The sequence below is a fragment of the Pleurodeles waltl genome, chromosome 12 (genome assembly GCF_031143425.1).
Source record: "Pleurodeles waltl isolate 20211129_DDA chromosome 12, aPleWal1.hap1.20221129, whole genome shotgun sequence".
NCBI classification, from domain to species: domain Eukaryota; kingdom Metazoa; phylum Chordata; class Amphibia; order Caudata; family Salamandridae; genus Pleurodeles; species Pleurodeles waltl.
Genome location: NC_090451.1, coordinates 517,824,157 through 517,836,353, shown reverse-complemented (window position 1 = coordinate 517,836,353; position 12,197 = coordinate 517,824,157). Strand labels below are relative to the sequence as shown.

At 44.7% G+C, this 12,197-nt stretch overlaps 1 protein-coding gene across 9 annotated transcripts in view; it reads left to right on the top strand.

Moving 5' to 3' along the window:
• The window catches only part of NDRG4 (NDRG family member 4), a 637,307-nt gene that overhangs the window by 567,237 nt on the left and 57,873 nt on the right, over window positions 1–12,197 (top strand). For all 9 annotated transcript variants that reach the window (XM_069217404.1, XM_069217401.1, XM_069217403.1 and 6 more), the window contains 2 exons: window positions 451–486; window positions 1,828–1,879. In XM_069217404.1, the coding sequence (XP_069073505.1) occupies window positions 451–486; window positions 1,828–1,879 (88 nt within the window). The remainder of the gene's footprint in view (window positions 1–450; window positions 487–1,827; window positions 1,880–12,197) is intronic.

Sequence of the window (12,197 nt, the reverse complement as noted above, 5' to 3'; positions counted from 1 at the left end):
CTCTGCATTTCCTTTATATACCTCCTGCATAGTGAGGGTCAACCCAGTAGTAGTAGATGTGTTTTTTAATGTCTTGTTACTATCAATTGCTATAAGCACAAGCACTTTTCTCTGGGTCCCCTTCATAAAGTTTTTGCCATAGATGGGGGGGGGGGGTTGTTCTTTTTATAGTCGTAAATGGTGGTACTGTATTTACACACATACACGCATGGTGGTTCTATGATTGGTGAACTGCCTGTGTGGAGCTGCCTTGCTGTTATTTTGTTTTCTTCTCTTATGACTATCGTTTTTATATGTAAATTAAGTTTTCTATTGTTTTATGCGTACTGTTTTTATACTATTGTAAGGCTTTTACCTGAAACAATTAACTAAATAAAGGGTACATAGACCATGGAATGGTGTCTTCCTTTGTGAGGGTGCTGACTAACAACTCCTTTGTCCCCTTTACAGATGGCTGACTCTGGAGGACTTCCTCAGCTCACACAGGTGAGTCCCCCTTGCTAGTTCAAATGGTGTATCTTTGCATGCTGTGTAATGTAAGGTCTATTTGTATACAGCCTCCTTCAATTAATTTGTCAAATTGGGCTTCATTTAGATAGATGATAGGGGAGTGTGCATTTGGTGGGCGAGGGTGGGAATTTAGTCAACTGCAAATCGTGGCTATTTGACTGGCGATTCGTGGTTGTTAAGGAACCTGGTTGGTGAGAAAAGACGCGTTAGGAGAGCGAGAGCTGGTAAGTAACATGGTATTTAGAAAAGGTGTTAGTTCTCTTGCTAAAGAGATGGTTTGCAGATAGACAGATGTTTATAAGGAGTGTTCACCCTTGAAGTGTTGTAGAAGTTAATGTGTGAGGATGATGTTTTGCTGGGGGAAGTCAATGGAGATGGTGGCTTTGTAGTTGTACCACTGAGGAAGGCAAGTTTTATGATTCAGTAAGCAAATGTCTTGTACGAATGAACAGGTATTTATTGAGGAAACAAATGGGGTTGAAAAATTGTATTTGATACATGATGTGATAAGCGAAAAGGTATAGAGTCATTGAACGGAGTATTTTTTTGTATGTCCTGAGGTTTGGTGGAAGAAGAATTATACAACAATGACGTAATTATTGGCTTAAGTATTCTTTCCTGCATGAGGATTGAGGTTGTTGAGTGATGGTACTTATTTGATATGTTTGAACGTTGGATACTTAAACGACTTTTAGATGATGAAGTGTTTCATTGAAACGAGATGTGGGTTTAATAAAAATAATATCCCAAGTGAAGTGACATATTTTGGGAGGGACAGTAAATGAGGATCAATGCATGGCAGGCGTTTATTGATGAAGGGTAATTATATTCATGGGGTAGAATATTGATGGGCAGATGTTTGTTGAAATAAATGATTTTGGTGTGTTTTTGTTTACATAAAGGAAATTTGGTAAAATATGGTGGAGTCTATTAATGAAGGATAGTTACTAAGTCTGTGAGTATTTAGTGAGGAAGGTTTGGCAGATGGGGTAATGTTTGTGAATGAGGGAGAATATTGTTAATATGTTGCTTTTATTGGAAGAAAAGTTATTTTATGACTGGGTTAGTCATACCCGGGTACCTTGGTCAGTGTTTAAGATGTATGTTTTTGGATCGTACTACAGCTATTTGTTTTCACTGAGCAGTTTAGGTTGTATCTTGTATATGGGTGCACAGTGTTAAATTCCATTTGTTAACAAGTCCTGGAACCCAGTCCCGAACAATAGAAGAATGGAGGTTGGTGGTTACATATTTGAGAATAAGTCAAACAAACGATTCAGAGTTAGAAACTTAAAGACTTTTTCTTTGTTCCTGCAGCCTGGGAAACTGACAGAAGCATTTAAGTACTTCCTTCAAGGAATGGGATACAGTAAGTAAAATTACTTCAGATAAAACTCCTCATCAGAGAGGCGTGTGTCTGTATGCATGCGTGCCTTCGTTAATACAACCGAGCATTGACACACATCTGTCCACTTCTTTGTTGTGTGTGAGTGTGACCAGTGGATGCACCCCTCGGCATAGGTAAAGAGGGATATATTTGTATGCAGCATCTCCACTCGCTCAGCTAGGCACTATAGGTGTGTGCCTAGCATTGAGTTTGCACAGAGGCTTCATGTTGGGAATGTAGGAGCAGCATGCTAGTGCTATGACGCTGCCTTTGCACTGAGACTGCTAACATGACATTACTGGGATTATGGGATGGGCAGATGGAGCAAGGAGCAGTTTAGGAGAATGGAGAGTAAGGTTTTGAAGGTTATGGGGCCTGTGGCTGGAAAAAGACACATGAAGCAATGGGGCTAAATGTTTAAATGTGTGTTAGGCCTGTGATAGCTTAGGCACAGTTGTGTGTGTTCTCGTGTGTACACTGAGGGAATCAGAGGACAGCAAACCCCAAGCTGTGCGGCATAGCTTTACTTCTCTTCGCCTTATGGCTGCACAGGACTGCTGTGAGGGCATTTTGTAGTCTTCGCATCCGTATAGCACTTGTGTAACTTTAGAAGGCCCAAACCACTTTTGAGGTGGGCATTTATGCATCTAGTACATTTGTTGTGCGTGGTTGCACGAGTGCTAGTTGTTGTGTTGCCCTTGCAGGGCATTGATGTGGCGCACGAGGATTAGAAGCATGTTCTTGTCACGTCACCGCATTATTTTGCCACTTAGTATTGCACAATGGATGGAGGGAAAGAGTGTAAGACAAATGACATCAGTTTGAATGTTCAGACCAGTACTTACTATACTTAAATTTCAATTGTGTTTTAGGAAACGAGCAGTCTTTATTGCCCTTATAAATTCTAGGTGAATGATAGTTATCCTAATATTCTTTAGGAGAAAATTCCAAACAATGCATATCTGCGCAGTGAAGGAGCTCCTGCTCAGTTTTGTACTTTCAAAAGGGAGGGTGATCTAGAGCAGAACCACTCTGGATCTGAAGGTCCAGTGTTGGCCGTAATGAATGACTTTTTAAAAAATCAGTTATGTGCTACAAATTACCTGATGAGCGACGCAGGGACCTTTGAATAGTGGTCTCCTAGAAATGGATAGCTAATGCAGGGTCTTGAGGGTAGGATTTATGAGGCCCATTAGCTCAGGTTTAGCACTAGATGAGCTGTGGCATACTGGATTCATTGGAGTACACTGATTGGAGAAGTCTAATGTGTGTGTTATCTAAGTATCTCTCTATATATATCTATCTCTCTCTCTATATATGTGTATATGTGTATATATATATATATATATATATATATATATATATATATATATATATATATATATATATATATATATATATATAGAGAGAGAGAGAGAGAGAGAGAGAGAGAGAGAGAAAAACAAAGGTTACAGGGACGTTATAGTTAGGTTGACGTTTTACCCATTCAAAACCACAGAAATTCAGCAGTTATACTTATAGTTATACTTATGGTAAGAAACTATAACTTGTGGCTTAAAGTACTTAATAGCATGATTTATAGTTCCTTCAGATAAGTATAACCATAACCGCTTAATTTCTAGGATTTTGTATGGGTATAAGACGTCAATCTAACGTCCCTGTAACCTTTGGTTTTCTCAGTGAATTTTTGTATGTTTTTTTAATGTAAAGCAATATATATTACCGTCTGTTAATAGAACTACTGCCACACATGGCCGTTGGTCGTGCATGGCAGGGGTTGGCTGTATGCAGCCCATCCCATGCTGCTTCCAACCTTTATTTTTTATTTTTTTATTTTTTTAAGTCTGCTTTGGATCTGCGGATCCATCGCAGATTTACACGGGAGATTGCGCTGAGCCCCACGGTGAATCCGCATCTGGGTCATGACAGAGGGGGCAGCTAGCCTGTGCATCTGGATAGTAGCGGTTTAGCTGGACAAGAGTGAGGTACGCTCGATGTAGTATGAAGAATTAAATATCTTTAAAGCGGATGTTCCATGACACCTGTTGCAGATACTACAAAGCTTGTTCTCATTCCCTATAGTTTAGGCCCCTCCCAAAATTCTCCTCCCATCTATTTCTTAGCGGTGTAGTGGGGACATCTAGGAGGTCTCAGATAGCCTTGTAAAGCCAAGTGATGAGGTGGTGGCCATGCACCCATCGTGAGTATGGTCTGTAGGACTGGGTGAGTATCCGGTTCCATATCAAAGGTACCCCAGAGGGTGTGGCAAGTGTCGCAAATCTGTCTATATACAAGGAACTGACCTGGGGGGAGAACATGATCTGCTATTAACTGTTCAAAGGAAAGGAGTTGGTCCTCATTAAAGAGGTCGCCCATTGTAAGTAGTGAGCTCTCTGTCCAGGCATTCATGTTAGCGTCCCTAGATATCTATATTTCTTTTTCCTTCCATAACTCCAAAACTACTGAACGGATTTACACCAGATCACAAAAAGGACTCTTTCTGGACTAAGAGCTAGCTTTCTGGCAAATTTGGTGTAATTCCGTTCTGCTGTTCGGGCTGTAGTCATGTTCAAAATCCTTATGGGAAATTAAATGGGGAAAATGTGTTTTGGGACCTCGTCCCCTTTTATCTCGGCCCGCTTCACGGATCACTACAAAACTTTCCAGACAGCAGCTGAAGTGACCATGCCACTACTTTTGAAAATTTTGTGAAGATTTGTGAAATAGTGCCAAAGTTATTGGCAAAACAACAAAAACACTTTGGCGGTCATTCTGACCGCGGGGGCGGCGGTCGCCGCCCGCCATGCGGTCACCGCCGAATGACCGCCCCGCGGTCAAAAGACCGCGGCGGCCATTCCAACTTTCCCGCTGGGCCGGCGGGCGCCCTCCAAAAGAGCGCCCGCCGGCCCAGCGGGAAAGCCCCTGCAACAATGAAGCCGGCCCCGAATGGAGCCGGCGGAGTTGCAGGGGTGCGACAGGTGCAGTGGCACCCGTCGCGATTTTTACTGTCTGCTAAGCAGACAGTGAAAATCTTTGTGGGGCCCTGTTAGGGGGCCCCTGCACTGCCCATGCCAGTGGCATGGTCAGTGCAGGGTCCCCCAGGGGCCCCACGACACCCGTTCCCGCCAGCCTGGTTCTGGCGGTGAAAACCGCCAGAAACAGGCTGGCGGGAAGGGGGTCGGAATCCCCATGGCGGCGCTGCAAGCAGCGCTGCCATGGAGGATTCCCTGGCCCAGGGGAAAACGGGCGGGAAACCGCTGGTTCCCCTTTTCTGACCGCGGCTTTACCGCCGCGGTCAGAATAGCCTAGGAAGCACCGCCAGCCTGTTGGCGGTGCTTCCGCTGCCCTCCGGTTGGAATGAGGGCCTTTGTCTGTGGAAATTAGATCCTAACTATAACTACCTGCTCACTATTGGCAGTAGGTTTTATATATAAACGTGTGTCTGTGTGTGTGTGTGTTTACCGCCTTGACTGTAGAATAAAATTGTGTTGAAACTTTACTCAGAAAGCACGCTTTTTGTGATTTGGTGGAAATCATTTCAGCTGTTTTAAACAAATTTGCATTTAAAGAGTGGCTTGGGGTGAGCTGGAAGGGGTTCAAAATGTAGGTATATCTGGATGGGTAGGCCCGCAGGAGTTCTGCTGTAATTTAAATTAAGAAAATAGGGCCTTCTGATTGACCCAAAGAGCATTTTCTCCCTTGGGCCATTTCAGTATCACAGTACTGGTACCTGTACCACAGTACCGAGTAATCGGATTGGCTGGCTGCAAATGTAATCAAAATATTGCAGTTGCCGTTTTATGACTCAGGGACTCAGTCCTCGAGCCTTGAAAAAATATGATATAACCTATATGAAGGCAACATGGGGGGCACACCCTGACACGACCTTACTTTAACAAGCTAAAACAAAATATCAGCTTGTGTAGCGGGTTTAATGCTACCTGCCCCTGGTAGCATGGGACCTAGCACAACACCCACTGTGGTACTGTGGCACCAGTATTACAATACCAAACAAAGTAGGGTCTAGTGCTGCACCAGGCCCTGCAGCCATCTGTCACTGTGGAGGGCGTAGGCCGTTTGGTTTTGAGGGTTGTCCACTTGCAGTGGTTTGATGGCAGGGCTAATGTGGTACTGCACACAGCCAAAGGCTGTGCGCCACAGGAGTTTGGACACACACAGGGTGCATGCCTTGTCGCCAACCCCGCTGAACACGGCCTAAAGGGGGTTGACTACCCACCGATTGGTTGAGCGCTGGGTCTATGCTTTAGAAGACTCCTGAGGTCAAACAACACCCCCACACACACTGCGCATCCCTGCCAAGGGTTGGCTGCCCCCACATTTGAGATATCATGAGTGATGTCATTTAACATGTCATGAGTGATGCCATTTATGAGGTGTATGGCAGAGAGCAAGTTATAATTAGCTCAGTAAACCATAACTGGTGCATTTTAGCATCTTTTTTCTTCTGTAAACATTCGTTTTTACCTTTCAGAAGCTAACTATAACTTCACTTTAACCTTTATTTATTTTTTACTGAAGATAGACATATAAGAGAAGGAACGTCTTTCTACCAGTACACCGGCTTGCTATTTACATGTGTTCAGTAGTAGGTGCTTCAATGTATGTCTGCAGAGCTTTTTTGTGCAATTTTGCGCACACATTTGGCTGTGCAATAGTTTACATTTGCCAAGGTGTATGTGGACAGGTATGGCTGTGCAAATGTGTGTGTGTTTGTGAACAGATGTGTTGTGACATGGAGCACTGCAGTGAAATATCTGTGTATTCATGAGCTCGTGTAAAGGTGTACATGCTTCCCAAGATGTGCAGGGTTTTTATATGTGCCTGCCAAGATTTATGTTTCGGAAGCGAGTGTAGGACGGGAAATATTTGTAAAAGTAGGCTTTTTGAGATGTACATGCCATTAATTTTAAATGTTGATAAAAAAACTCTCAAACAGAGAATGCGGAAATCCTGACATATTTCCATTCAAAGAAAGGTGGCCTAATCGTATTGCTTATTATTGCGGCTGTGCCCTTCCATGAAGAGATATACAGTTGAGTCTCCAGACCAGGATGCTGTAGTTTTTCTGTACTTTTTGCACATCTGAGACCTGAAAAGTTTTACATTTTAGATCCTTTTTTGAGTGAGCCTGACAGTGCTGAACAGTTTAGCCTGTCACGTGATAGTTACTCCATATTTTAATTTTGGCTTTACTGCTCAGCATTATGCTGACCTGTTGTCACCAGTTTTTTAAAATACAAAAATAATACCTGTTGGCTCTGCCTGGAGGAGTATTCTCTCTCACCTCATGCCTGTGGCTCTTTGGTGTGTCATTCCACCGCCTATGGCGTTCTCACATCACAGTGCAATAGGTACTATTTTATATCTCAGAAGAACACCGAATCATCACATCTCATGTAATAGATGCATTGTATACAGGAAGTAGTTATTTTTTACTGAAGCAGGTTGTTTGTTCCTTATTCGTTTTATAGTTTGCCTACATTTGCCAAACTCTTACCACCTTGGGGTCCCTATTGATTAAGTCATACATACCTCTGGGGAGTAGGCTCTAGTGATCTACTGCATTAAATCATACAAAGATGAACTAGAAAGAGGAAGAGTTTAGCAGTAGGCAAAATGTAAACTGAAAATTTACAGTCCTAGGAGGAACTGGCTATGCAGTTTCTTGTAACAACAGTACATCGCGTATTAGACACGGGCTCTGAAAATCCATCTGGAATAAACAAAGATGAGGTGACAGTCAAAAGCAAGATTCATTCTGTCTGAGTGATGTTCCAAGCAGTATTCAGAGTGAAGATTTAAGTAATGGTAAATTCCAAGTGCATTAGGCCCAAAGTATAATCCGTTGTTGGCCTTGTCATAGGAGGGTTTATGTCACCAAGCATACATGGAACTCCTTAAGTGGCTTAAAGGGGAAGCCTAAAAGAAGTCATTCACTTGTGACCTCAGATGAGTGCATTCTGGTAGGAATAGAGTCAGAGGCAGATTTTCTTTTTTTTAACATTTTTTTAACTCCTTTTATTTAAATACACATATGCTCAGAATACACCAAAGATCATCATCCTTATATGGTTTACATTTTGCTTTGAGAGGATAAAAGGTACAGTATTGACATTCAACATATCCGTAACTTAGGGCCAGATGTAAAAAGGGTTTTGCGACTCGCAAACGGCGAAAAACGCCGTTTGCGAGGCGCAAAAGCCTCTCCGGTATGCAGAAATGTCGGATCCGACTCGCAAAATGCATTTCCGACTCGCAAATAGGAAGGGGTGTTCCCTTCCTATTTGCGACTCGCAATGCTATGCAATTTCATTTGCGACCGCAAAAGCTGACCTGCAAAAGCGGTCGGAAATGAAATCGCAGTTACCATCTACTTGAAGTGGATGGTAACCCAGTCGCAAACGGGAAGGGGTCCCCATGGGACCCCTTCCCCTTTGTGAATGGAAACAAAAATAATGTTTCAGAGCAGGTAGTGGTCCTATGGACCACTGCCTGCTCTGAAAAATACCGAAACAAAAGGTTTCGTTTTTTTTTCTAAGTGCAGCTCGTTTTCCTTTAAGGAAAACGAGCTGCAGATAGAAAAAAAAAAACGGCTTTATTAAAAAGCAGTCACGGACATGGTGGTCTGCTGTCTCCAGCAGGCCACCATCCCCGTGAGTGCCCATACTCGCAATGGGGTCGCAAACTGCGACCCACCTCATTAATATTAATGAGGTGGGTCTTTGCGACACCTTTCTGCATAGCAAATTGCGACTTGCAATTTGCGAGTCACACAGACTCGCAAATTGCAAGTCGCAATTTGCTTTTTTGCTACATCTGGCCCTTAGTTCATCTACTACTTAGCCTGTAAACTCTCAATAAACATGAAACAGTAGCCCCCATGTTCCCTGCCCCCTACCCATAAGGTATTTTGCCATATATAATGTCACATATATGTTCACATGCCTCTATAACTACACCATGAGGACCATATTTTGTTGTATTTCTTGCTACAACCCTGACTCTTGTAGATCTCCTGTTGTACTTGGTGGCACCAATCCATGATATGTTTCCAGTCTCTAATTGGAGGAGGCCCACTCGCACCCCATGCCTTGGCAAAATCTCTTTTGGCCACTCCCACTGCTAGCCTCAACCATGTTGTTTGATGTCTAGGCATTCTTTCCTCCGGTGATATTTAGAATGTGCCAGCTTGCCTCCATCAGTCCCGTCAGGCCTGACACTCATGTCAGCACCCCTGGTATCTGGGACTAAAAACCTTGAATGATTAGACAACTCCATAGAATATGGAAAAAGGTCCCTAGTAGGCCACACCCCCTACCACATAGGTCGGAATCACTATGGCCCTTGCGGTGTTGTAAGGCTCTGGTGTAATATGACCTATGCAAAAGCCTTAACTGTACAAAATCGTGCCCGGATTCCCACTTCCTGGGGGCTCTGTAGGGCTTCCTGCCAGTCGTCCTCATTAAGAGGACCTACGTCTCCTTCCCAGGCCTCTCGAAGTGTGCGCAGAGCATCCAAAGTGTTTTTCAGTATCTTTTTATAGATCAGTGATACTGGCTTGTCTGGAAGCGGCTCAAGTAGTAGTCTGTCTTCTAACGGGGAGGCATCTCGGGTGGGGGGATTCCCCTTCCTTCATATGACGCGAAATGCGTGTCTCATCTGGAGGTATTTATATCTCTCTGTGTCTGGCACGGAGAACTCAGTACTGAGCTCTTCCAAGGCAATATATTTGCCATTTCTCCACACACCGCCTAACCGTTCTATACCTATAAGATTCCATCCTTTCAAGCCCTCCAATCTTCCCACATCACACAATTGGTCACTAGTCCACAGTGGTGTTGCGTTTGTCAGTGTGTTCCCCCATCCCATAATCTTTGTTGCCTCTCTCCATGCTTGCACTGTGACTCTGGTATGTGGGAGAAGCCCCGCCTCCCTCTTCTTAATATACAACACAACTGGATATCCACTCTCCCTCATTCCCGCTCTGTCTACCCTGTATGCTGGTTCATCACACCCAGCATATACCCACTCACTCACTGCGACCAATTGGGTTCCCCAATAATAGTCCCAGATATCCGGGATCGCCAATCCTCCTTCCTAAACCCCTTTCTGAAGCTTATGTAATGCAATACGCGAGCTGTCCCCGTCCCATAGTAGGGTACGCATCTCCCTGTTGATTTTATTAAAGAATTCTCTGGGCACTGGATAAGGAGTGTATTGAAGCATGTATAATAATCGGGGGTGGGTCATCATTTTAAGCAGGGCTGCGCAGCCCAATAGGGTTATCGGGAGTGCTCGCCAATGCCCCACATCGTCACGCAGACTATCTAATTGTGGGCATAGGTTTCTCCTGTTCTTGTGATATATACTCCCAGGTATGTAAATCCTTCTTCCATCAGGGGGATCGCACATCCGTGTGGCAAAATGCTGTCTCCTCCATTTAGCGGGAAGGCCCAAGACTTCTCACAATTTATTTGATATCCCGAGTATTGTCCAAAGGTATGTATGATGTGCTGTAGCCTGTCCACAGGACGGTGTGGTTTTGTTACGTATAGTAGGACATCGTCCGCATATAGGGAGATCCGGGCTTCCCAGTTACCCCCTTCCCTGATGCCCCACACTAACGGGTCCCGCTGTATCCATTCAGCCAATGGCTCCAGGACCAGGGCGAACATGAGCGGGGACAGCGGACATCCCTGCCACATTCCCCTATGAAGCCTTAAGGAACGCGAGACTGCTCCATTAACCTTAACCCTGGCCCTGGGATCCTGATATTTTAGATTGACCCATGAACGGAACTCAGCGCCAAAACCCAGGTCAGTAAGTACTGCAAAAAGAAAAGGCCATTCTATGCTATCAAAGGCCATTTTTGCATCTAGTGATAGCACCATGGCAGCCTGTGCCTCCACTGCCTGTGTCTCATGTAGAATCCCATATAGTCGTCTAAGATTTAGTGGTGCTCCTGTGTGGCATAAAGCCTGACTGGTCTGGGTGCACCAGCCTTGTTATAACTAACTGAAGTCTCTTACTCAAGATTTTCGCCAGAACTTTCGGTTCCCGGTTAATTAATGATATAGGTCGATAGGAGCTACATGTCGTTTGCAGTTTGCCTTTTTTTTATGTATCACTACAACCGTGGCATCCCGCAGGTCTGGTGGGTGGTATCCTACTGTTTTGGATTCTTGAAACATAGCCAGCATGTGCGGGGCCACTATGTTTGCAATACAGTTATATAGTTCAGCTGGTAGGCCGTTTGGACCCGCCACCTTGCCTGACTGCAGCCCCCGCTATAGCCTGCCATACTTCCTCAACAGTCAGGTCCTGGTCCAGTGTCGCTCTATCTTCCTCTGGCAAAACCTGAAGCTGGAGGTTTCCCAGGAGCTTCCCCAGTCCCTCTCCGTATGAACCGTCCTAGAGGCGTAGAGCCACTCGTAGTATGCAGCAAATGCCTCTGCTATTTCTGGGCCTGAGGTGTATCTCTCCTCCCCCTCTTTTTCAGCCAGACTATCAATTTACCAGCTTTGTCCCCTTCACCGTATAGTCATCTCTTCATTGCCAGAGTATGTTTCCTAGCTATATTTTCTGCCAAGCCTTTCTCTTTTTGTTTGAGTCTGAGCCTATGACAGTCCTCTTAGGTCAGTTCTATCCTCTCCGTCATCTGAATGTCCAAATCTACGATCCCTCTCTCTAATGTGTCATACTTAAGTCGATTCTCCTTATTTACTCCCCCGATCACCGCCTGTGTGTGTCTCCGCAAGACGACTTTAAATGCTTCCCAGAGTGTGCCTGCTGACTCTACTGATCCTACATTTTCTTTGAAGTAGTTTTCTGCCCCCTCTCTGATTTTCCCCTGCAATGTGTCATCGTTGAGAAGCCATGTAGTAATTCTGGGAGGTAGAGTCGTGGTTCTCGAGGAGCTCCTCAGCGCAACCACTACTGGGGAGTGATCTGATACCCCTCGAGCTAAGTGTCGTGCCTCATTGAATCTAAATCTAAACGGGATAGGCTACCGTGATATGCCAAAGGTGTGTAAATTGTCGGGCTTGGGGGTTATGGTCCCTCCACAGGTCTATCAATCCCATGGAGTCCACAAAGGATCTCAGCTGACTCACGACAGCCCCAGGCCTAGGCCAGGCCAGTCTATCCCATTCTGGGTTTATGGTGTCATTCATGTCCCCCCCTAATAGTAAGAGGCCTATTGGCAGTTCTAGCAGCACTGATCCCAGCTCCTGAAGCATTTCGCCCCTCAACGTGGGTGGCACATACACAGAGCAGATTT